The 25,117-nt window shown below is 38.0% G+C and overlaps 2 protein-coding genes across 3 annotated transcripts in view; both read left to right on the plus strand.

The window, feature by feature from the left end:
- Nucleotides 1–14,471, plus strand: part of LOC128249266 (centrosomal protein of 95 kDa-like) — a 41,258-nt gene extending 26,787 nt beyond the window's left edge. The window contains exons 15-19 of one of the 2 annotated variants that reach the window (XM_089363440.1): nt 2,083–2,157; nt 2,801–2,953; nt 4,394–4,527; nt 6,640–6,724; nt 9,328–14,471. In XM_089363440.1, the coding sequence (XP_089219566.1) occupies nt 2,083–2,157; nt 2,801–2,953; nt 4,394–4,527; nt 6,640–6,724; nt 9,328–9,513 (633 nt within the window). In that variant the 3' untranslated portion in view covers nt 9,514–14,471. The remainder of the gene's footprint in view (nt 1–2,082; nt 2,158–2,800; nt 2,954–4,393; nt 4,528–6,639; nt 6,725–9,327) is intronic. The other variant, XM_089363446.1, reaches the window with a different exon arrangement.
- Nucleotides 14,472–20,231: 5,760 nt separating this feature from the next.
- LOC106873026 (uncharacterized) overlaps nt 20,232–25,117 on the plus strand; it is a 29,990-nt gene continuing 25,104 nt past the window's right edge. Inside the window, exon 1 of the mRNA XM_014920229.3 lies at nt 20,232–20,615. The gene's annotated coding sequence lies outside the window, so the exon portion shown is untranslated. The remainder of the gene's footprint in view (nt 20,616–25,117) is intronic.

A 25,117-nucleotide genomic window follows, 5' to 3' on the forward strand; every position in this document is an offset into this window, starting at 1 on the left:
ATCCTTTCAGGGTCAATAAAATAAGTACCAGTTACGAACTGGGGTCAATGTAATTGACTAGTCCCCTCCCCCAAAAATTTCAGGCCTTGTACTTATAGTAGAAAGGATTATCATTATTATTATTATTATTAAGGTGGTGAGCTGGCAGAATTGTTAGCACACCAGGCAAAATGCTTACCAGTATTTTGTCTGCCGCTACATTCTGAGTTCAAGTTCCACCGAGGCCGACTTTGCCTTTTATCCTTTAGTAGAAAGTGGGTTATACATCTTTAGATTGTATACCTGACTTTCTACTATAAAATTAAAGAAATTGACGGAACGCTGAACTCCAGACTAAACAACTTAAACAACATTTATTTACTTGGTAAAACATACATATCTTTAGTTATACATCTTTAGAGGTGAGAATAACGAGCTGTCGAGTATAAGACCGAAAGATGTAGAGACAGCTTTTAAACACACGTCCATGCTCAATCGCTGGCCAGCGTGAAAGAGAATGAATTGAGTGGGAAACGCTTGCTTGTTTAATTCTACGCATGCGTAAGACTACGCATGCGCAGGCGTTACTACAATCCTTTCGGGGGGTCGATGAAACAAGTACCAGTTGAGTACTGAGGTTGATGTAGTTTACTATCCCCCTCCACCAAATTTCCGGCTTTGTGCCTTTAGTAAAAAATGATTATTATTATTATTATTATTAAGACAGTGAGCTAGCAGGCTAGTTAGCACTCCAGGCGAAATGTTCAGCGGTATTCCGTTTGGTTTTACGTAGTGTGTTCACATTCCACCAAAGTCGACTTTGCCTTTCATCCTTTCGGGGTTGATAAAATAAGTACCAAATGAGCGCTGGGTACCAAATGAGGTGGGTACCAGCTCCCCCCTTACTTGCTGGCCTTGTGCCAAAATTTGAAACCATCATTATTATTATTTTATTGTCTTTGCACAGCTTCTAATGCTGGAGATGTACTATGGTGTCAGCTGTTCACTACCAGTGAACTAAGGTGACACCCCTTATTTTTCAAGTACATCTGGAGTATTCAAGCGGTTCCAAGCAGTGCTGTTTTCTGCAAGTGCTCCACCCTTATTGCAGCCCCTATTTGTTCCATGTAGTTCTCAAGATCTTTACTCACTGTTCCCAGTGCTCCAACAATTACTGGTACTACTACCACCTTTTTCATCGACTACAACTGCTTAACCTCCCAAGCTAACCTGTTATATCTATCGACTTTTCTTTCTTCCTTATCGCATACCTTGTTGTCAGCTTGGCATGTTATATCTATGATCCAGCATCATTTGCTTTCTTTCTTCTTTTTATTATTATTTTGCTTTTAATCTGTGTATCTGATACAATCACTTGTCAGGTCACACACAGCCTCCTAGAGCAAGTGAAAGTTAAGAGATGTTTAGATATAATTGAAAGTTTGAGGAGAGGAAGTGGAGAAGACAGTACAAAAATACATTCGTATAATACAACACAAACTCTATGTTGTACTGCAATAATAGATTTACGCATACATGCAATAGAGGTGATACAGAGATCAATATGTTGCAATGGTCATAAAGTAGTCACTGTATTGTAAAATAGTCTGCATCATAATCATCCTTTTAACATCCACTTTTCCAAGATTGCAATATGTTGGATGGAGTTTATTGATGCAGTTTCTCTTTCCGTCGTGAACCCTTATCTATTTCCAAGCAAAGTAATATTTCCCTGTTGTCAGACGTATTTTCACAGAATATTGAGAATGAATGACCTTCATCTTTACAACTATCATACAATTTCAAAACAAGGAGACACAAACACACACCAAATCCACTCTTAAGACTTTGGTTGGCCTGGGGCTATAATAGAAGATGCTTGTCCAAAGTACTACACAGTGGGGTTGAACCTGAAATCACGTGGTTGAGAAGTAAGCATAACCATGCCATCACCTAACAGAGTTAAACAAACATACAAAGATTAATAATAGTTAATAATAGATTAATAATAGTTTTAATAGATTAATAATAGTTTTAATATTCCAGATGTGCAGATTAATTCTCATGTTTGATTATTTCATTCCTGTTTTCTTTTTCTTTCAGATTAAAGATGCTGAAAAACGGCGAGAAATTCTTCATGATATTATGAAGAAAGAGCTTTCTCATATGCATAGATTGGTAAGAAGACTCACTGCTACTGCTCCAATAGTCCAGTTTGGTATCTTTTGTTATGTGAATGTTTCATACCACCTTAAGAAGTCCTCCTCATCATCATCATCATTATAACTAAAGCAATGGAGCGCATAATCTAGCAGTCCTTCCTACAAATTTATAGCCTTCAGTCAATGTTAGAAATCATCGTTATTATTGTTGTTGTTGTTAAGGTGGCAAGCTGGCAGAATCGTTAGCACCTGAGATAAAATGCTTAGTGGTATTTCATCTGTTCTGAGTTCAAATCTTGCTGTTCCCAATTATTCTGGCCATGTCAAGGTGGCAAATCTTTTGTAATAGCCCTACTGGGCACTCTATTCTGATTCCTCTTGATGCCTTCTGATACTGTCCCCAAGGACCCAACAATAATTAGTACTGTCTTCACTTTTTTCATTTTCCATAGCCAACTATTTCATACTTAAGAGGATTGTATATATCTATTTTTTTTGCCTCCCTTTTTGACTATTCATGGGTTAAAGGGGCATGCAGCATCACTTATACAGCACACGTGGTTCACCTTGTCCAACACTACCTTGTCTGGCTTGTTATGCTTTAACACCTGATCTGTTTGAAATTGTTGTTGTTGATGTTGTTGTTATTATTATTACAGAAAGAAATTAAAGAAAGCAAGAAACGGCGCATCGAAGTAAGAAATCGGTTGCATGAAAAACGGATCGTATCAGCAAAGGCTCGGAGATACTATGATGATTTTTCAGTAAGAATGCGTTCTCGAATGATGAACCGGAAGACCAAAGAAGAATTGGTGAGTCTACCAGAATGTAGCTTATATTGTTTTTGAAGAATTCTTTTGTCAATTGAGGAATTAAGTTTAAACTGGGCTTGATTTCTTCAATTACTAGTACCTGTAAAGGAGGCGCAATGGCCCAGTGGTTAGGGCAGCGGACTCACGGTCATAGGATCATGGTTTCGATTCCCAGACCGGGCGTTGTGAGTGTTTATTGAGCAAAAAACACCTAAAGCTCCACGAGGCTCCAGCAGGGAATGGTGGCGAACCCTGCTGTACTCTTCCACCACAACTTTCTCTCACTCTTACTTCCTGTTTCTGTTTTACCTGTAATTCAAAGAGTCAGCCTTGTCACACTGTGTCACGCTGAATATTCCCAGAACTACGTTAAGGGTACACGTGTCTGTGGAGTGCTCAGCCATTTGCACGTTAATTTCACGAGCAGGCTGTTCCGTTGATCGGGACAACTGGAACCCTCGACGTCGTAAGCGACGGAGTGCCAACAACAGTACCTGTAAAAGAGACAAACAATTTTGTCAAGATTAGGAACCAAGTCAGATCAGATCAGATCATCTGGGAGTGCGAACTGTGATTGATCAACAGCCTGTCTATGGGTGTATTATTTCTTTTCTACTCCATGTAGTGCCATAAAACTGGATCTTAACACCCACCTTTAAAAGTGTTTTATGTTTGAAGTGATGTTCTTTCCCAGTCTTTCTTGGAAGAGTTTGCCTGTGCCCCTGGACTGGCTCTTGTGCGGGTGACACATGAGGTTTTTTTCGAGCGAGATGAGCATGGCCGTTACCAGTACCGCCTGACTGGCCTTCGTGCGGGTGACACATAAAAGCACCCACTACACTCTCTGAGTGGTTGGCGTTAGGAAGGGCATCCAGCTGTAGAAACTCTGCCAAATCAGATTGGAGCCTCGTGTAGCCATCCGGTTTCACCAGTCCTCAGTCAAATCGTCCAACCCATGCTAGCATGGAAAGCGGATGTTAAACGATGACGACGACGACTTTAGTCATTATGTAATGCTTGTAATTAAATGAGTCACCGCTAACATTAGTACACTACCACCACAATCATTACACCTCTAATACCATCGACTACCCTCCACATTCTCTACCATCACCACTACACCTCTACCATTAGCATTGCCTTTTCTACTACCTCCATCTCTTCTATCACCATTACTACCATCACAACCGGTACTGCAACCATCACCTTCACTCACCAATGCCAAATCAATACCACAACCACCACCATCACCATTATCACTACCACTTCCACCACTACCACTGCTACCACCACCACCAACATCATCACTACCATCATTAACACATCTCCACTAGCATCTCCACCTCCACCACTATCAAGTTCCTTTCATTTGTCGATAAGTAAAATAAAATAAAACACTCATTCTTTTCTGTGTTGCTTCCTCTCTTCTCAATGTTGTAGCTTTTCAAGAACATGTTCAAAGACTCTCTGCAAACGCAGAAAGAGCGAGTGCTGGAACTACAGAAATATGTCAGTGAATTGAGGAAAAAGAAAACTGAAGCATTGCAGAACGATATAAAATCTATGGAGAATTAATATCCTTTGAGCAGTTCACATTTCATTGTTTAACAATAATTCTTGCTCTTTTTTTTTTGGGGGGGGGGGGGGTTCATTTTAAATGTTATTGTTGCTTTTTATTATTTCTGTCTGCAGAAACCATGCCCAAAACAGACATCAGAGCTTTGTGAGTAGATTTAGTAAATGGAAGCTGAAAGAACCCTGTTGTGTGTATATATATATATATATATATATATATATATATATATATATATATATATATATATGTATGTATGTATGTATATATATATCCAGCAGCACCCTGTACACACAGTCGATATCGCGCCTGGAAGGTTGTCACTGGGCAGCATTGAGCACCAGCTTGAAGGGGTACCAGCAATTCAACCCCCAGTATTTATTTTTAAGTAGAGCACTTATTCTATTGACCTTTTTTTGCTGAACCACTAAGTTATCAGGATGTAAACAAACCAGTACCACTTGTCAAGTGGTGGAGGGAGACAAACATATATGCATCATCATCATTATCATTTAACATTGGTTTTCCATACTGGCATGAGTTGGACGGTTTGACAGGAGCTGGTCAGCTGGATGACCATCTAATGCCAACCACCTTACAGAGTGTACTGGGTGCTTTTTATGTGGTGCCAGTACAATGGGCTTCCTCACAGTTTCCATCTACCAAATTCACTCACAAGGCATTGGTCACTCCAGGAATATAGTAAAGACACTTTCCCAAAGTACCATGTAATGGGACTGAACCCAAACCCACATGGTTGCAAAGTGAGTTTCTTAACCACACGGCCATGCCTGTCCCTATAAATCAAAATTGGCCTTGGCTGGATTTGAACACAAATTTAAACAGATTTGGAACAAATGTCAAATGGCATTCCATCCAGTGTTCTGCTGACTCAGCCTGTCAGATGGACTATGCCTGTAATTCATAAGTCTATCCTTGTCATCCTGTGTCATGCTGATTCTCTCTGAGAATTATATTAAGGATGCATGTGTCTGTGGGATACTCTACCACTTAAATGCTAGCTCAATGAACCTGGTAGTTTAGTTGATCGAACATCCAAATACTCTTGATAAAAAATTCTGACCGAGATCCATTCGATAAAATAAGTACCAAATTTCAGGTCTTGTGCTTGTAGTAGAAAGGATTATTATTATTTGCAGTCAGTCATTGCAATTATGATTGTTCATGGTTTTGGCATGACTTGATAAGCTTTCTCCATACTAATCAGTTTTCCACTTGAGTTTACCATTTATTATAACTAATTCCTTTTCACTTCATATTCTTTGAATCTGTCTAGGTTTTCCATGGTTTCTTTATCCCTTGCATAGTTAGGAGTAAAGGAGCTGCCTGGAGAGTCCATCCTGTGTACGTGCCCCAACCAACATGTATTTCTATCCATTTATTACCATTATTTATAATTGATTCTCTTGTTGTGTCCAGATGTTTCAGTTTTTGATCCTTAGACTTAATTAATTGAAATGGTTCACTGCTCTTACTTGCAATGCTTCCTTTATTTTCAAGCAGTAAAAAAAAAAAAAGGATTTTTTTTGCTCTGCAAAGCCCTTATTACAGATAGAATTATCAGACATTATTGGCAGCACTATGGCACAAACAAATTCTCTAAAAATCCAATCTGCAGTGATATGTAACAATGCTAATAAAATTAACTGTTCTTTTCTTCAGTCCTGTGGACCAAATGTTCTTTTCTTCAGTCCTGTGGACCAAAGCCTTAATCATTTGTGTGACATTCTAGTATGACAGGAAAACTTGATCCTAGCATTTGTATGCTGTTAACTTTCACAACCTGATAAGTTTGAATATGAGCTTATAATAGAGTTTCTTTGTGGTCCTTCAACCTGCTAATAATAGAGGTCAGATTTCTGTTACATCATACCCTACTGTCTTAAAAAATGAAGTGCTCATTGAATAATGTGATTCAAAATATAGTGTTTTGCTTCTCTTTCTCAAATGAACTGGTAAATAATTTTAAGATCAAAACTTCAAAAGCTGCTCATGAAAACAAAATCAGTTCAGCTGAGAGAAAGCTATTGAAGTCCAAATGAATTAAGCTTTTGCTAATGATTTAAATGTTAGTTTTCTTAACCAATGTCACCTACTGTGACCAGTTTGGAATGCTTGCAGAAGCTATGAAAAAACAAATAGCAGAGAAGCAAATGATGCACAATGAACATATTAAGGTGAGTCTTTTATGTTTATTGATTGTGTTGGCTAAGGTAGATTAACAGAAATAGATTGAAACAAATATCCTGTGGGCTGTGGCATTATTGTGTGGTACATGGCTTGCAGCATGGTTATATGGTATGTAGGTGGTAGTTGCAAAAATGAGCTGTACCTGTATATCAAAGAGACAGCCTTGTCGCACTCTGTGTCATATTGAATCTCCCTGAGAACTACATTAACCCATTACCTACTAGTGATCTCGTATGAGATCACTTAAAAATTACAAATTTCATAATTATCTGTCAATATTTACACACATCTAACCTTTTTGCTATATCTACTAGGTAAATTTCTCTGATATTCAAATGAGGTTTGCTAATTGTTCACCCAATACCTCGCTTATTTCTATTTAAAATGTCATTTTGATCATTCCAGCGTGTTTCTAAGGCTATTTTATACTAGAAATCAAAGTTTCATAAAAAAAATTCCAGTTAATAGAATTATGGGAGGTAATGGGTTAAGGATACACATGTCTGTAAGCGTTCAGCCACCTGCTTGTTAATTTCACTAGCAGGCTGATCTGTTGATTGGATCAACTGGAAGACTCGTCATTACTGTCAGGGTGCCAGTTTTTTTTTTTTTACTTCACACTGCCACAATATAAGCAAAAATGATGATAGTGTTTTTATTTCTCATACCTTGGTGGTTTTATCATGAGTGAGAACCCCAATAGATTAAAAACACCTTAATTGAAAGCAGACTTGTAAGGGTCGATGACAGATAAGGCACTTGACTGTAGAACACTGCCTCAATATGTCTCATCCAACCCATGCCAGCATTAGAAAAAGTGACCCTAAAATGAGGACTGATATATTTGTCTAATCTTGTTGTTTGTAGGATGTCTTCCATTCTTCTATTCAAGTAGCTACACATTACATGAAAGGCAGATAAACTACTTTATCTACCTGATCCACTTTACTGTAATGTATAAGCCTATGTTTTTTATCAACATTGTTTGTGAGCCCTGATAATGTAAAAAATAAGGAGAACAGGATGATGTTATGGGAACCATTACTGATTGGAAAACTACTAGTGGTTCTCAACTGGGACCCATATGACCCTTTGTTGCGGTCCATATAAGATTTTTATGTTCAAATTTAGGTGCAATAAATTGGTTATACTTTAACAATGCACAAAATAGTTAACAATTTTTTTTTATATAGTTCCAAATAATATTTACTTCTAAAAATATAATAGGACTTTGAATGGCTATGAGGGTACACCCAGGATAAAATAAGAGTCAAAGGGGTCCATAGGTAAAAAATGGTTGAGAAACACTGCTCTACATGGTCCCCCAACTTACTGGAAACATCAGCTAAATGTTTCTCAACCTACATCCTATTGTCTTAAAAGAGGAAGGACATATTGGACAGTGTGGTCCTAGTTATACGAAAAAAAAGGTGAGATGGTCATAGCTGGAATGCTTTTGATCATGGAATATGTTGATCATGAGCTGCATAGATCTGCTCAGTTGGGACTGATTTAGGTTTAACCTTTAGTAGTCAGATTACTCTGTTAAATTTAATGCTTATTTATTCACATTGTTTTGAATTAATTATGCATTATTATCTCATGGCTTTGAGATTTTGATGATGTGATTGTTTATTTTTAGAGTGACATTTTAGGGTAGGTGTGAGAGGCCTGATCTGGTCAGTTTGAACATAACATGGATAGAATATCTGGGCTAGATATGGCCAGTTTAAATGCTAACGGGTGAAACAACAACAATTCTTTAGTTGGTAGATTGGCGGCATCATTAGAACAGTGTGTGGTATTTGTTTTAAATTTTTGAAGTCTAAGTTCAAATCCTACCACAGACAACTTTCATCTGTTTGGAATCAATAAAAATGTACCAATCCATGGCAATGGATTGATGGAACTGTAAGGATGTTGGGCTGGATGCCTCATGGTATTTGTTTCAGCCCTTTGTGCTCTGAGTTCAAATCCTACCAACACCAGCTTTCAACGACAATAAAATTACATTCCTGTCTCACTCAGTCATTTCCTTGTTCAATCTGGCTGGGGTAATCCCAGGTTAATGATAATCCCAGGTAATCCCAGAGGTACCATTATGCATAGAGTTGATTAAGTCCATCAGTGCCCCCACCCCCATTGCTGGTGGTCCCATGTCAGCCCCTCTGCATTTCTCAAGATGGCATCAAACCTCTGGAGATCTTTTATCACGTCCAACCATCTGGTACAGAACCTGCCACAGGACCTCTTCCAGCCTGCAGCTGCTGCGATGAACAAGAGTACGGCTATGATAGGACGATCTGGCAAGAAGTGGAGGACGTCCATCCCTGTGCATGCAGTGGATGGCTATGAGGTGGAAGGTTGTAGGCTGATGCATGCAGCTCATCACATACCCTTCTATGTTGGTTAGAGCACCATAACATTTGTTCTGTCTTTTTGCATTCTATGTTGTTGGGTGGCAGACTTAATCTGTTACTCTGCTTTAACATCACCATCTTGTCTTTAGGTGCCCATAGTGAAATTCACTCTGTTACAAGCAGTCAGTAGTTTTTTAAAATTTTTTTTATTTACTTTTGAATACTTCCAGTTAAAATCCAACATGAAAAAAGAGTTACGTAACAAGATGGAGAAAGACATCCACACCATCCAGGAGCAACTGTGTGATGACGATGATCACATTCACTTCCGTCAACTTGACACTGACAGGTTAAAACAAGAGTTACAAATGGCTAATTATATTTTTAAATCTCGACCACATCAGTATGCTGAATGATTCGTTAAAGAGACGACAGTAATCAGTAATCCTTTCTCGATGGTCACCTAACATCCATCAACACCACCAAAAGTGCAGAACGAACTTGATGACTGATTGATTAACTTTTCATACAAGATTTCATTTCATGTAAATATATGCAATACATAAAGCAGATAACATTCGTTTCCATCATCTAACTAAAACAGCAGATAATTAAAACTATTTTTTTTTCTCCTCTTGTTCTGCTGCCATTTTGAAAGTTTTAAGTGCTGTAAAATGTCACCACAATCACATAATATAGTTACTGTGTGGTGTCTCTGCCACATTCTGCTGTGGTTGATAAACATGTATACCATTCTTCACTTGGTGTTGAATAGTGTTAGAGGTACACAATAAGGATTATGCAATATTCATAAAACACATTCTGTGCATAGTAGTATGGAAAATATCTTAGGACTTTTATTTTATATATGTGTAAGTGTGTGTATAATATGAATATATATATTGCATATATATGTATATACATGTGGGCATGTATATACAGGGTGCAGTAAATAAATTGTCGTCTAAATTAAGCAAAAATGAAAATAACATGGACATCTCATTTTAACAGATATATTTACCAAAATTACATAAAAATTTCTTGAAATACTAAAAAGTAAATTTATTCAATAAAATCGTCATTGACTTCAACTACAGCCTCCAGACAACTTCGGAATCTCTTACACCTCTTCTGGACGGTCTCCTTGTTTAAGTTGGTGAATGCTGCCATAATCCTTGCCTTCAGTTCATGTTTGGTATTACAAAGGGTTTTGTTGGTCTCTTGCTCAACTGCAACCCACACAATAATCAAGTGGGTAGCAGCCTGGGGAGTTAGGTGACCAGATATTAGGGGTGATGTGGTCGCAGAAATTGTCTGACAGCTATGACTGAGTTCTACTTGTGTGGCATGAGGCAGATTCTTGTTGCCAGACATAGGGTTTTCCAGCAACCACCCTCTTGAATCAGGGCAGTACTACCTCCTCCAGGTACTTGGTGTAGGCCTCTGTGTTGAATCTGAGGCTGTGTGAGAAGATGAATGGAGGCATAACGTCACCAATCATTAGTAATCACTCCAAACATCATGTTGTTGATTGGATGTTTGATTTTTATCACTCATGGTATATGTTTTGGGGATACGGCAAGCCAACAGTTATTTTGTGTGTTCACCATCTGATCCTGGCAGAAATTTTTCTTGTCTGAGAAAAACCAAAGCATGGGATGCTTGAGTTTGTTCAAAAGCTTTGTAGCGTGGTCTTTCCTCTTCTCTTTGATGGCTTGGGATAAAAATTGACCCTTTTTCATCTTGTTTGAGAAATACCGAATGTCTTCATGCACTACCTGCCTGATAAGTAACTCGGACACTCCCATGTCCCTGGCAATGGGCCTGATTGATTTGGAGGGATTGTTGTCAATCATGGCCTGAATCTCACCATGAAATTCAGGCGGTCTTTTCTTATCAGAATGTTCAGAGTGAGTTTTCCAAGCTGTCATAACTTTGTAGTCACCCTTAGATTCATCCAACTCATTCCGAATCCTCTGCAGTCCTCAGATTGACACCCACACACTTTGAAATGTTTGTATCGGTGCTTCCAGTGCTAATGCCAAGCAGTACAATATGTCGTTTCCAAATTTTTGGCAGAATGAATTGCGCTATCATGCTTTTTTTATTCACAGATGGTGTCCAACTGACCCGGCTGTATTGTGGAGTTGACAAAATCAAAAACAAACAATGCACATGCATGAAATTAAAAATTTTAAATGGCGACAATTTACCCATCGCACCCTGTATATGTATACATGTGTGTGTGTGCCTGTACTTCTGTATATGTATGTAAATGTATAAATCATCATCCTCATTAACATTTAATGTCCATGTTCCATGCTGGCATGAGTTGTTTGACAGAAACCAGTGTGTGCTAGAACTGCATTGAGCTCCAATATCTGCTTTGGCATGGTTTTACTGCTGGATGTCCTTCACACATACATATATATATATGTATGAAAGCCTTTGACAGGGTACCCCAATCCCTTATCTGATGGTCAATGAGGAAACTAGGGATAGATGAATGATTAGTGGGAGTTATGCAAGCCATGTACAGGGATGCTATCAGTAATGTGAGGGTTAGCACCGAGTACAGTGAAAAATTCCAGGTAGGGGGAGGGGTCTGCCAATGATCAGTCCTCAGCCCCCTCTTATTCATCATAGTCCTCCAGGCAATAACAGAAGAATTCAAAACAGGATACCCCTGGGAGCTCCTCTATGCTGATGACCTTGCACTAATTGCTGCCATAGTTATCATATACGCAGCTACCCAACGTCCGAAAATTGATTTCATATTTTAGCTTTTTATTTATTTATCGTTTATGGTCATAAGTCGCATAGGTTGTAAGTTGAGGGAAAATTGTATATGAAGACAACCACCAATTTTTCTATGTGATCAGCTTGAAGAATTGTTAAGATATTTCTTAACATGAAACCAATGGTAGCCTTGATACACATATAAAGAATCTTTATCCACCAATGCAGTGTTGAGCACTTGTTCTCATTGTTTGATATTTATGTATCAATGTTTCTGGCATTCTTGAACATTGAATAAGCACTAAACACAAACAGAGAATCAAAACAGACCATGGTAAAACACGAAATAAGAACATCATTGAAGAATATTCCTATACTACGAAGGAAAGTGTACATCAAGCATCTTATCAATAAAACAGAAAGCATCTCAAGGAGAATAAAATAGAATGCTTATTTTTTCGATAAAGGTACGTGCAGCCCCAATTCAGAGGACAGTTATTTTTTTAGATCTTACAAAAATCTACCACATATTAAAGACCAAGATAATTTTGAAGACGATCTCATGAAATTAGTTAAAAATGTCAAGTTTAACCATAAATCCAACAACTACCACCACAAACTACAAACATAGTTTGAACCTTTCAAAACATCTCCAAACATGTTTATTAAAGCAGATAAAATATAAAACATTTACGAAGTAAACAACCACATGCATGGCAAATTACGAACCAATAATATAATGAAAATGTTTAAGAAAACAAGCCCCACCACCTATATTTTAATCAATGTTGAAGCAAAAAAAATTAGCTACAAAGTTTAAAATCAAAGATAGAGTAGAAAAGCTTACCTCACAAAATCTTTTTGTTACCCTGAAATGGCTATAAAGACAATTTTATACAAAATCCTTGTTGTAGATTGATAAACACAACAAAAAGTGAAATGGGAATTATAAGTAAATCCATAGTAGGTAACATACAACATATCAGAGCATCCTTAAACTCGTTCTCATTGTTTGATATTTATGTATAAGACATTCGAGCAAGATCGTTGCCAGTGCCGATGGGCTGGCACCTATGCAGGTGACACGTAAAATACACCATTTCGAGCATGGTCGTTGATCGTTACTAACATCGCCTCCCTGGCACTTACTTGTGCCAGTGGCACGTGAAAAGACATTCGAGCAAGATTGTTGCTAGTGCCGATGGACTGGCTCCTGTGCAAGTGGCACGTAAAATACACCATTTTGAGCGTGGCCGTTGTCAGTGATTGGCGTTAGGAAGGGCATCCAGCTGTAGAAACTCTGCCAAATCAGATTGGAGCCTGGTGTAGCCATATGATTCACCAGTCCTCAGTCAAATCGTCCAACCCATGCTAGCAGGGAAAGTGGACGTTAAACGACGATCATGATGATAATTATATATATATATATATATATATTGTGTTACTCTTGAAACCCTTGCATTTTCAGAGTGATACAAGGACAGTATTCTTCACATATTTGTGTGATACTGTATTGTAAAGAGCAAATGGATAAAATTAAAACCTTGCTCAAAAATAAACTTGATTTCTCAATAGTTTGTGAAATGTTAGGGCAGAAATAGGGAATCAAGCAGAAATCCAAATTAAGAGACCTAGCAATTAATCTGTTGTTCCCCAACAACATTATAGAATTCTCTTAAGTAAAATTATTGGCACAATTGTTGACCATTTAAAAACATGTTATTTATCCTTAGAAAGGCTTAAATTCATGGAATTTTGTTTACCATTCCTTCCCCATCACCACTACCAAGCATAGTGATTCCTCTGTAGGCAGTATATGAGTTAGCAGTGCAAAGTTAACACCCGGTCTCCTTAGAGATTTCTCAAACCTGCTTTTCCTTATCAGACCTCAGTGCCTTGACTACTTCACCTCTTAGCCCTGGAAGCAAATCAGTAGGGGCCCTACACAATCTTGCCCTGTAGGTGTACTCTATCAATGTGAGGGTCTCTGAAAAGGAAACATTTCCTAACCCATTTTTGAAAACCAATACACTCCCTAGCAATTGACAGCAGGATGTCCCTGTAAGTGTTTTTATATTTTAACATTTGCTTAGTGTGTGTGTGTGCCCTCCTGCTATGTTTATATGAACATGTATGTATGTTAGTGTATATATGTGTATGTCTATATACACAAGATAATCATTTATTCCTTTGTTATTTTGTTTTCTTATTACTATACACACACACACACACACACACGTATATTTTATTTGTCTCACATCTTAAGGCTTAACATGTTTCAATTTCAAACTTTAATTTTATATTTTTAATTTCATATATTATTTTAAGTTTTTATCTTCATTTTATCTTTTAATCTTCTACATTTAAGTGTAAATTAAACTTTTATAAAATTTCTTTTCAATTCTTAAATCTGTAAAAAAATCTTTTATTTTTATTTTTGACTTATTTTTATTCTTGGAATTCAAAAGAAAATTCCATTATCTTTAATTTTTAATATCAATTTTATATTTTAAAATCCTATCTTTTGATTTTAACTTTTAAAGTTCTCAACTATACCAGTTGGTGATGTATTCACAATCAGGTGTCCAATGCGATTCGTATTTTGCTGCTCATTAAAAAAGACTGCTCTGGTATACTTGCTGGTGTTTACTTCCTTTTTATCAAATATTCCTGTCACTATTCAGTTTCTAAGTAGGGAATTCAATTACTTCTCTCCACTAGTGTAGCTAGAGTGTGTGCCGCCCAGAGTGACCCTTCTGTTTGCTGCCCTCGGACCCCACAAAAATTGCATATTGCCTACAGCAATAGTGCCACCCGTGGCAGACCCCCTTCCTCAATCCCAGTTACACTAGTGCTTCTCTCTCTCCCTTCTGCTTTCTCTCTCCCCCCCCCTCCCCTCCTTACCTCTCTTTCCTATTTTGTGTGCACACACGACAGAGTGTAAGCGCCCCGAGAGAAATGTTGGAAGCATCGGATGTGGTGTGCAAGAGAGACGTTTGCACTGGTATGGTCATGTACTACGGATGGATGAGGAGAGATGTGTGAAGAAGTGCCACTCCCAAACAGTTGAAGGAATCTGGGGTAGAGGGAGACCCAGGAAAACATGGGATGAGGTGGTCAAGCATGACCTTTGAATGCTGGACCTCACAGAGGCAATAACGAAAGACCGAGACCTCTGGAGATATGCTGTGACTGCGAAGACCCGACAAATAAAGTGAGTTCACAACATATCCTACACCAGCTTCACATAACCAGCCCCAGCCTGATCCCAGCCCTTGGATCGTAGGGCGACCTGCTATGCTTGAGGAGACCTTGAGTTAAGTACATCAACATCAAAATAAAAATCAAATGGAAATTGTAGTTGTGATACCCATGCCGATGGCACGTAAAAAAGCACCATCCGAACATGGCTGATGCCAGCGCCACCTTGACTGGCTTCCGTGCCGGTGGCACAAAAAAGCACCAAGCAGTCGTGGGCATTGCCAGCCTCCTCTGGCCCCTGTGCCGGTGGCATGTAAAAAGCACCCACTACACTCACAGAGCGGTTGGCGTTGGGAAGGGCATCCAGCTATAGAAACACGGCCAGATCAGACTGGTTTAGCCTCCTGGCTTCTCAGACCCTGGTCGAACCGTCCAACCCATGCTAGCATGGAAAACAGATGTTAAACGATAACAATGATGATGATGATCTTTGATACATCCTTCCTTTCCATAATTTTTTTTACCTGTTTCCCTGCAATGATGTATTGGAATGGGCCATCACAATTTGGGTCAGTTCTTATTCAGGAGAGGCTTACTCAAGGTGGTATGCAGTGCAACTGAAGCCAAGATCACATGGTTTGGGAAAGTACTTTGCAAAATGGGTACAGGAAATAGGAAATGTCTCATCAAGGATTAAACAGAATCATGTGAGTGAAATAACAAAGCTAAGAACAAAGAACAAATCCTCCGATAACACAAACTAGTAGTTGCATGGTTCAATTGGTTATATCTGCAGTGGGTTTGATTGGTGGTGACTGTAGATAAGAAAAAGGAAATAAAAGTATGATGCATTTGGGGGTTGAAAAAACTCAAGGGTTCCTTTGTACCATAAATTCTACTCACCATCAATGCAGGTGGTTTGGGGTGGGGTAATAAAGGTTTTAAATTTTGGCTCAAGGCCAGCAATTTCAAGAGAGGAGATAAGTCGCTTACATCGACCCTAAAGCATAACTGGTACTTACTTTATCGACCCTGAAAGGATGAAAAGCAAAGTTGACCTCAGCAGAGGGTAATAGTATTGTCAGAAAACTCTGTAAATATTGTGATCTCCCACTGACAGCTGGGTGATCTACCAGTCAATGTGTATATGAAATATACAAGTGTGTGTGTGTATATATATATCTACATATGTGTGTGTGTGTGTGTGTGTGGAAACTGATGTGCATATGGACGTGTGTGTGTTTGTGTCTCATCTTCACATCACATCATGGTTGTAAACAAGTATCTCTGATATGAGTGTTGTTCATCTCCAGTCTTTTGAGGAAACATGTCCAGCCATGGGGAAATATTACCTTGCCTGGAGATAGATGAGGGTTGGCAACAGAAGAGCATCCAAGGTAATATTTTCTCATGGTCAGATATCATTTTTTGACAGGTTGTATGATAGTGGTGTTCATCTACAACTGTCATGCAGTATCTGTTTGGATTCTGGGGCAAATATTTTCTGCTATAATCTAAAGCCAACCAAAGCTTTATCAGTGGATTTGGTAGACTGAGACTGAAAGAAGCCTGTTGTATGTGCGCTCACACACATAAAGGGGTGCTTAAAAGTGTTAATATTAATCTGGATATGAGCAGAAGAAAAAGGAAGAAGGAATGATTTTAGAATGATGTTGCAATAATATCTTGAAGTGTTACTGGTTATAATTGAAAGAGTTGTTGTTTAGTACCAGATCATTTCTGATTGAGCTCACCTGTAATTAAAAGCAGTCCCTCCATGGCTGCACCATTTTTTCAAGCATTTATGTGGGACAACAATATTTATTGTTTCCTTTACTTATACAACAAAGGGAAGTTTATTATTTACTAGAGATGAATGTAAGTTCAAGGAAGTGTTCATATAATTTAAGGATGGTGTTATTGTAATGTTGCCGAGGATGATAGAATTAGTAATTGAAAGATGGTGTCAATCATTTTGGAGTGCTGCTGGAGTATTTTTTAAGGATGCTGCTATAAACAGAGTTTTGAAATGTTCCTCCTCCTCCTCCTTGTCATCGTCATCGTCGTCGTTGACATCATTAGTGAGTTGAATCCCACTGTGTGGAATTTAGGGATGAATATTGAGTCAGTTGAAGGCTTATGAGTGAAAGTAAGTAGACAAAACTGTGTAGAAGTTTCTCAGATATGGAGTCTACAAATAATTATATATATGTGTGTGTGTGCGAGTGTATGTATATGTGTGTGTGTGTATATATATATATGTGTGTGCGTGTGTGTGTATATATATGTGTGTTATTTCTTTACTACCCACAAGGGGCTACACACAGAGGGGACAAACAAGGACAGACAAACGGATTTTAAGTCGATTATACCGACCCCAGTGCGTAACTGGTACTTATTTGATCGACCCCGAAAGGATGAAAGGCAAAGTCGACCTCGGTGGAATTTGAACTCAGAACGTAGCGGCAGACGAAATACCGCTAAGCATTTCGCCCGGCGTGCTAACGTTTCTGCCAGTTCGCCTATATATATGTGTGTGTGTGTGAATATATACTAGCAGAGATAACAGGTGTTGCTCAAGATTAAAATGGCATAGTTTTTTCTTGTTTTACTTGTTTCGGTCATGTGACTGGGGACATGCTGGAGCACCGCCTTTAGTCGAAGAAATCGACCCCAGGATTTATTCCTTGTAAGCCTAGTAATTATTCTATTGGAGTGTTTTGCCAAACAGAAGGAATGAATGAGCATGACTGTGTAGTTAAGAAGTTTGGTTCTCTACCATGTGGTTATGGATTCAATCCCACAGTATGAAACCCTGTGATATAGTCTCCAACTATACTCTTCTAAGCTGATCAATGTCTTGTAGGGGGAATTAAGAAGGTAGAAAGTGAAAGAAGCCATGTGTGTGTCTGTATGTATGTATACATGTGCATTCAAATCTTTCCATTCTGCTCTTCATGTGAAAAAAGAGCCTAGCTAGAATAATGTTGCTTATTGACAATTCTCTGTCAATAAATCATCTGCTAGCTCTGCAATTTCAAAGGTAATTGGAATGAAAAATCCTTTTCTTGGAAAACCAGTAAGGGTTAACAACGGGAAATTATGTCTCAATAATGTTATATTTTGATTAACCCATGGAAAAAAAAGAAACAAATATAAAACAAACAAATGAATGACTGCACGCTAAACAAACTTTAGGTTAGTTAAAATATGTTTGTGACATATTTCAACTTCTACAGGCAAATTCACTGCAGTTATCATAGAGGAAACAAATCCTCTCTTATGGTAAAAAGGTGTAAAACACTTTTTTATTTCTTTATTGCCCACAAGGGGCTAAACATAGAGGGGACAAACAAGGACAGACAAACGGATTAAGTCGATTACATTGACCCCAGTGCGTAACTGGTACTTAGTTTAACAACCCCGAACAGATGAAAGGCAAAGTCGACCTCGGCGGAATTTGAACTCAGAATGTAGCGGCAGATAAAATACCTAACGTTTCTGCCAGCTCGCCGCCTTAAACACTGTTTCTGTCCAGTGTTGCCCTCTGTTGGATTCCCAGATTGAACATTTCTAGCTCTTTAGTCATTATCAATTGGAAACAATGAAGAGAGGTAACTCTGGCCAGATTTTAAACTATTGTTTTAACTAAAACACGGTCAACAACATTGGACTACTAGGTTGAGAGAAATTCAGCACTATCAGTACCACAAACATATTTTAACTAACCTAAAGTTTGCTTAAACCTAAACACTGCTTGGTACTGATACTAGTGAATTTCTCTCAACCTGGTGGTCCAACAGCACAATTCAGTCAATGTTGTTGACTGTGTTTTATTTAAAGCTCTGGCTTTAAATCTGTCCAGAGTTGCCTCTCTTCTGTATTTCCCATTGGTAATAGCTAAAAAGCTAAAAATATTGCATCTGGGAATCTGATAGGGGGCAACACTGGGCAGAAATGATATTTTTACATCTTTTGCCATAAGAGAATTTTTTTCTCCATGGTAACTCTCATCACCTGGCACAAGGCCACCTCCTTCAATCTTTGTCTTGCAAGTTACTTAGCAACCACACCTATGCTGGTGCATCCAGTCCACACTGTAAAGTAGTTGGTGCTTGGAAAAGCATCCAGATCTAAAAACTATGCCAAAACAGCCCACGTTGGTACTTATGCCATGTAAAAAGCCTTCAGTCCATTCTGTAAAGTGGTTGGTGTTTGGAAGGGCATCCAGCTGTAAAAAACCCTGCCAAAAACAGACAGTGAAGCCTGGTGCAGTAATCTACCTAGCCAACCCTTGTGAAACCATCCAACCTATGTCAGCATGGAAAATGGATGTTAAATGATGATGATGTTAACTGCTGTGAATTTGCTTTTAGCAGTTGAAATATATTACAAACATATCTTAACTAACCTAAAGTTTGTTTATGCCTAAACACTGCTTGGCACTAACACTGCTGATATATATATATACATGTATATATATATATCATCATCATCATCATCATCGTCGTTTAACGTCCGCTTTCCATGCTAGCATAGGTTGGACGATTTGACTGAGGACTGGTGAAACCGGATGGCTACACCAGGCTCCAATCTGATTTGGCAGAATTTCTACAGCTGGATGCCCTTCCTAATGCCAACCACTCTGAGAGTGTAGTGGGTGCTTTTACGTGCCACCCGCACGAAGGCCAGTCAGGCGGTACTGGCAACGGCCACGCTCAAATGGTGTATTTTATGTGCCACCCGCACAAGAGCCAGTCCAGGGGCACTGGCAACGATCTTGCTCATATATGTATGTATGTATGTGTGTGTGTGTGTGTGTGTGTGTGTGTGTGTGTGTGTAGTGTTTTTACTCTTTTTACTATAGAAGAGAATTTTTTCTCCACAGTAACTGCAGTGAATTTACCTTTAGCAGTTGAAATATGCCACAAACATATTTTAACTAACCTAAAACGTGCTTAAACACTGCTTGGCAGTGATACTGCTGAATATATATATATATTTTTTTATGGCATATAAGATGTATTTCTTTCCTCCAAAATATGTCTCAGACCATCACCATGAGGCCTGTGTGCAAAGTTGGGCTTCCATAAGCTTTAATGCACTAAAAACATTTTTTCCGGAATATGTGCTGCTGAAATTGGGGTGTGTCTAAAATGTCTATGCATCTTTTATACCATCAAATACGATATTCACATTTTCCTAGAATTCCTTGCAGGAGGAAAAAGCTTATAAAAATTATTGTTCATTCAGTATTCACAGCTAAACAATTACTATATTGTCCCCTTCTCCATTTAACTAAAGTTAATTGAAAATGTCATTATTAGTATTCCACTACCATCTGAATTACTATAATTAGAGAATAATAGATTTGTTGTTGTTAGTGGATAAATCATTTCCTCAATTGTTGTTTATGACAATTTTTTGTTTATCAATGATTCACATCTAAACTTTTCAAAGAGAAGTGTGAGTCCTTCAGGAAACCATTAAATATTAAAGATCCTGGAAGTTCCCTGACATACAAGATTGGGATGTTTGTGCAGTCGATTGTGTGATTTTGAAGAAGAAATTAGACACTGTAAGTACAGAATTTTTTACTTTTATTTATAAACTTGTTTTTGTCAAATTGACAAAATCACTAAACGTAAAAAAGTAATTTATTTATTTCTCTAATTTCTATTTATATATCCTTTGTTATATCTTTTAATGTGGCAGTATCTCTCTTTGGTTGATGTAAACCCCACATTTTTTTTTTTTTTGTGTGTTGTAATTTGTCCTTTGATATTGTCGTCCATGTCTTGGGCCCTTGTGGCCAATAAAAGAAATCATTATTATTATTATTATTATTATTATCATACTCTGCCTCCTTCAAAATTTCCATGCTTCTTGAAATTCGCCAGCAAATACACCTGATGTTCTCACCCACTTTTTTTAGCAACTTATTCTCTTCTATTCTATGTACTCTTTATGCCTTTTTGGCTACTATTTCTGAAGAGTTGTAGTACACCTGAACACTGTATACAATAACTTTATTATTATTATTATTATTGAGCTGGCAGAATCATAAGCATGCCAGACAAAATGCTTAGCATTTCATCTGTCTTTATGCTGTGAGTTCAAATTCCGCCAGGGTCAACTTTGCTTTCCATCCTTTCAGGGTTGATAAAATAAGTACCAGTGAAACACTTGAGTTGGTATAATCGACTGGTCCCCTCCCCAAAAATTTCAATCTTTCTGCCTTTAATAAAAAGGATTATTATTGTTGTTGTTGTTATTATTATTATAATTATTATTATTATTATTAAGGTGGCAAACTGGCAGCATTGTTACCATACCAGGTAAAATGCTTAGCGACATTCCGTCCATTTTCAGTGAGTTCAAATTTCACCAGAGTCAGCTTTGCCTTTCGTCCTTTTGGGGTTGATAAATTAAGTACCAGTAGAGTACTGGGGTTGATGTAATCATCTTAACTCCTTCCCCCAAAATTTTAGACCTTGTGCCTATAGTAGAAAGGATTGTTATTATTAAAGTGGTGAGTTGGCAGAATCGTTACCATGCTGGGCAAGATGCTTCATGGCATTCTGTCTGTTTTTACATTCTGAGTTCAAATTCTGCTGGGGTCAACTTTGCTTTTGATCCTTTCAGGGTCAAAAAAAATAAGTACTAGTCAAATACTGGGGTTGACTATACCCCTTCTCACAAATTCCAGGCCTTGTGCCTGTAGCAGAAAAGTTTATTATTATCATCATCATCATCATTATTATTATTATTATTATTATTATTATTGTTATTATTATTATTTAGGTGACGAGCTAGCAGAATTATTACTGTGTTGGAAAAAATGCTTAGCAGCATTTTCTCTGTCTTTTTGTTCTGGGTTCAAATTCTGCCTTGGTCAACTTCGCCTTTCATCCTTTTGAGATCAATAAAATAAGTACCAGTTGAATCCTGAGGTTGATCTAATCGACTTACTCCCTCCCCCAAAATTGCTGGCCTTGTGCCAAAACTTGAAACCAATATTTAAGGCAGTGAGCTGGCAGAATCGTTAGCATACTGGGCAACATTCTTAGCATTTCTTCCAGCTTTTTACATTCTGAGTTCAAATTCCGCTGAGGTCGACTTTGCCTTTTATCCTTTTGGGATCGATAAATTAAGTACCAGTGAAACACTGGAGTCAATGTAATCAACTACTTCCCTCCTCCAAAATTTCAGGCCTTGTGCCTATATTAGAGAGGATTATTATTATTATTATTATTATTATTATTATTATTATTATTGTTGTTGTTGTTGTTGTTGTTGGTCTTACTTGCTTTGGTTGATTTTGTGAGAGTGAACAGCAACCTGTTGTCAGAGGTCTCACAGGGTCTCTATAAACTTTGGTGCTTGGGTGTTAACTTATCATGGAAGACACTCTATTATTATTATTATTATTATTATTATTATTATTATTTAGTATTTTTATTCAGGTGGCAAGCTGGCAGTATTGTTAGCATGCTGGGCAAAATGCTTAGTAGCAGTTCGTCTGTCTTTACTTTCTGAGTTCAAATTCTGCTGAGGTCAACTTTGCCTTTCATCCTTTCAGGGTCGATAAATGAAGTACCAGTTGAGTACTGGGATCAGTATAATTGTTTTAACCCCTCCCTCAAAATTTCAAGCCTTGTACCTATAGTAGAAAGGATTATTATTATTATTATTATTAGGGTGCTTTCCCATGCCTTAGGGATGACAGAGTACAGAGTAATCCATGATTTTTTGCATGGGATTTACCTCGAGTTATCCTAAGTGGACTCCTCCCACTATTAGGGATTCTAATTATCTTTTTATGAATTTATTTATTTCTCTAATTTCTATTTATATATCCTTTGTTATATCTTTTAATGTGGCAGTATCTCTCTTTGATTGATGTAGACCCCACATTTTTTTTTTTGTGTTGCAGTTTGTCGTTTGATATTGTTGTCCTTGTGCTGGGCCCCTGTGGCCAATAAAAGAAATCATTATCATTATTATTATTATTATTATTATTATAGCACAAGATGCTTGGTGGCATTTTGTCTGCCATGATGTTCTGAGTTCAAATTCCAACGAGGTCGACTTTGCCTTTCATCCTTTCAGGGTCGATAAATTAAGTGCCAGTGAAATACTGGGGTCAATGTAATTGATTAGACCCGTCCCGACAAATTTCAGGTCTTGTACCTTTAGTAGAGAAGATTGTTATTATTAAGGCAGCGAGCTGGCAGAATCGTTAGCACACTGGGCGAAATGCTTAGCAATATTTTCTGTCTTCATGTTCTGAGTTCAAATTTCGCCAAGGTCGACTTTGCCTTTCATCCTTGCAGGGTTAATAAATTAAGTAGCAGTTACACACTGGGGTCGATGTAATCAACTAGTCCCCTCCCCTCCAAATTTCAGGCCTTGTACCTTTAGTAGAAATGATTATTATTAAGGCGGCGAGCTGTCAGAAACGTTAGCACGCCGGGCGAAATGCTTAGCGGTATTTCGTCTGCCGTTACGTTCTGAGTTCAAATTCTGCCGAAGTCGACTTTGCCTTTCATCCTTTCAGGGTCAATATATTAAGTACCAGTTGCACACTGGGGTTGATGTAATTGACTTAATCCATTTGTCTGTCCTTGTTTGTCCCTTCTATGTTTAGCTCCTTGTGGGCAATAAAGAAATAAGAAATGATTATTATTATTAATGTTCAACATTTGATAGTTTCTGGCAAATTTCTACTGCACCACCTACTACACTTCCATGTTGCTGAGGTGCGTGCAGCATTGTATGTTCATTTTTGTTGTTGCGGGGAGTGTAAACTCTTACCAGCATTGTTATAGGGTCTGATTGCAGTCTTTTGTTGTATTAAGGTTTGTATGGTTTGTATTGTGTGTGTAATGTGAGCTGTGTTCTTCTTTTAGGTAGAGTACCTGTTGTGGTGATTGTTTATTTCATTGGATGTCTACTGTATAGAGTGTCTTGTGTTTGTGGATTGTAATGTTCTGAGTTCAACTTATGTTCTGAGTTTGACTTTACCTTTCATCCCTTGTGGATAAAATAAGTATCAGTCAAGTACAAGAGTCAATGTAACTGACTTATCCTCTCCTGCAAAATCGCTGGCTTTGTGCCTATAGTAGAAAGGATTATTATTATATGTGGTCAATTCCAGGTTTGCCTAACTGGCTCCTGTGCCGGTGGCAAGTAAAAGGCACCATCCAAACATGGCCGATGCCAGTACCCCATGACTGGCTCCCATGCTGGTGGCATGTAAAAAGCACGATCCAAACGTGATTGATGCCAGGCCCGCCTGACTGGCTCCTGTGCCAGTGGCACGTAAAAAGCACCCACTACACTCTCGGAGTGGTTGGCGTTAAGATGATGATGATAATTGTTCAATATTTGGTTGTTTCAGGCAAATTTCTACTGCATTACTTGCTACACCTCCAGGTTGCTGAGATATGTGCAGCATTGTATGTTCGTTTTTCTTGTTGGTGTCATGCAAACTCTTCCTGGCATTGTATAATATCCGTTTGTTTCATAATGGGGACTGGTTCCTGTCTTTTGTTGTATTAGTGATTGCATTGTGTGTTGTGAACAGCACTGGATTAACCATTAAGCAAAATAAGCATATGCTTAGGACATCAAGCGAAGAAGGGGGCAATACAGAAATAGTAAATGGTTTACGGCACAAAAGAAATTACTTTAAACTTGCTAAAATGATATTTGGGATGCCTTCTTCTCTACTGAGTATAGATGCAGATGTGTTACCTTTGATCTGATCAAAGACTTTTCAATTCAAAAATGTAAGAGGAAACTTTTCAAATATAAATAAAGTGGAAGTATACAAAAATAAACTTTATTTTCTCAATTACTGTTTTGTTTCATAGTGAAAAATAAAAATTTATTTTATGGTTTGTTATTTTTTATATTTTGAATTACATAATCTTTTATGGGGCACTGAAATCTTTTAAGCGCTTAGGGCCTCAATGGGTCTTAATCTGGTCCTGGCTGTGTGTGTAATGTGAGTAGTGTTTTTCTGTTGAGTATCCAGCCTGTGAAGTACATGTTGTGGGAATCATTTTATTGGAT

Source organism: Octopus bimaculoides, chromosome 1, assembly GCF_046866305.1.
Source record: "Octopus bimaculoides isolate indiv1 chromosome 1, ASM4686630v1, whole genome shotgun sequence".
Classification (NCBI taxonomy): Eukaryota; Metazoa; Mollusca; class Cephalopoda; order Octopoda; family Octopodidae; genus Octopus; species Octopus bimaculoides.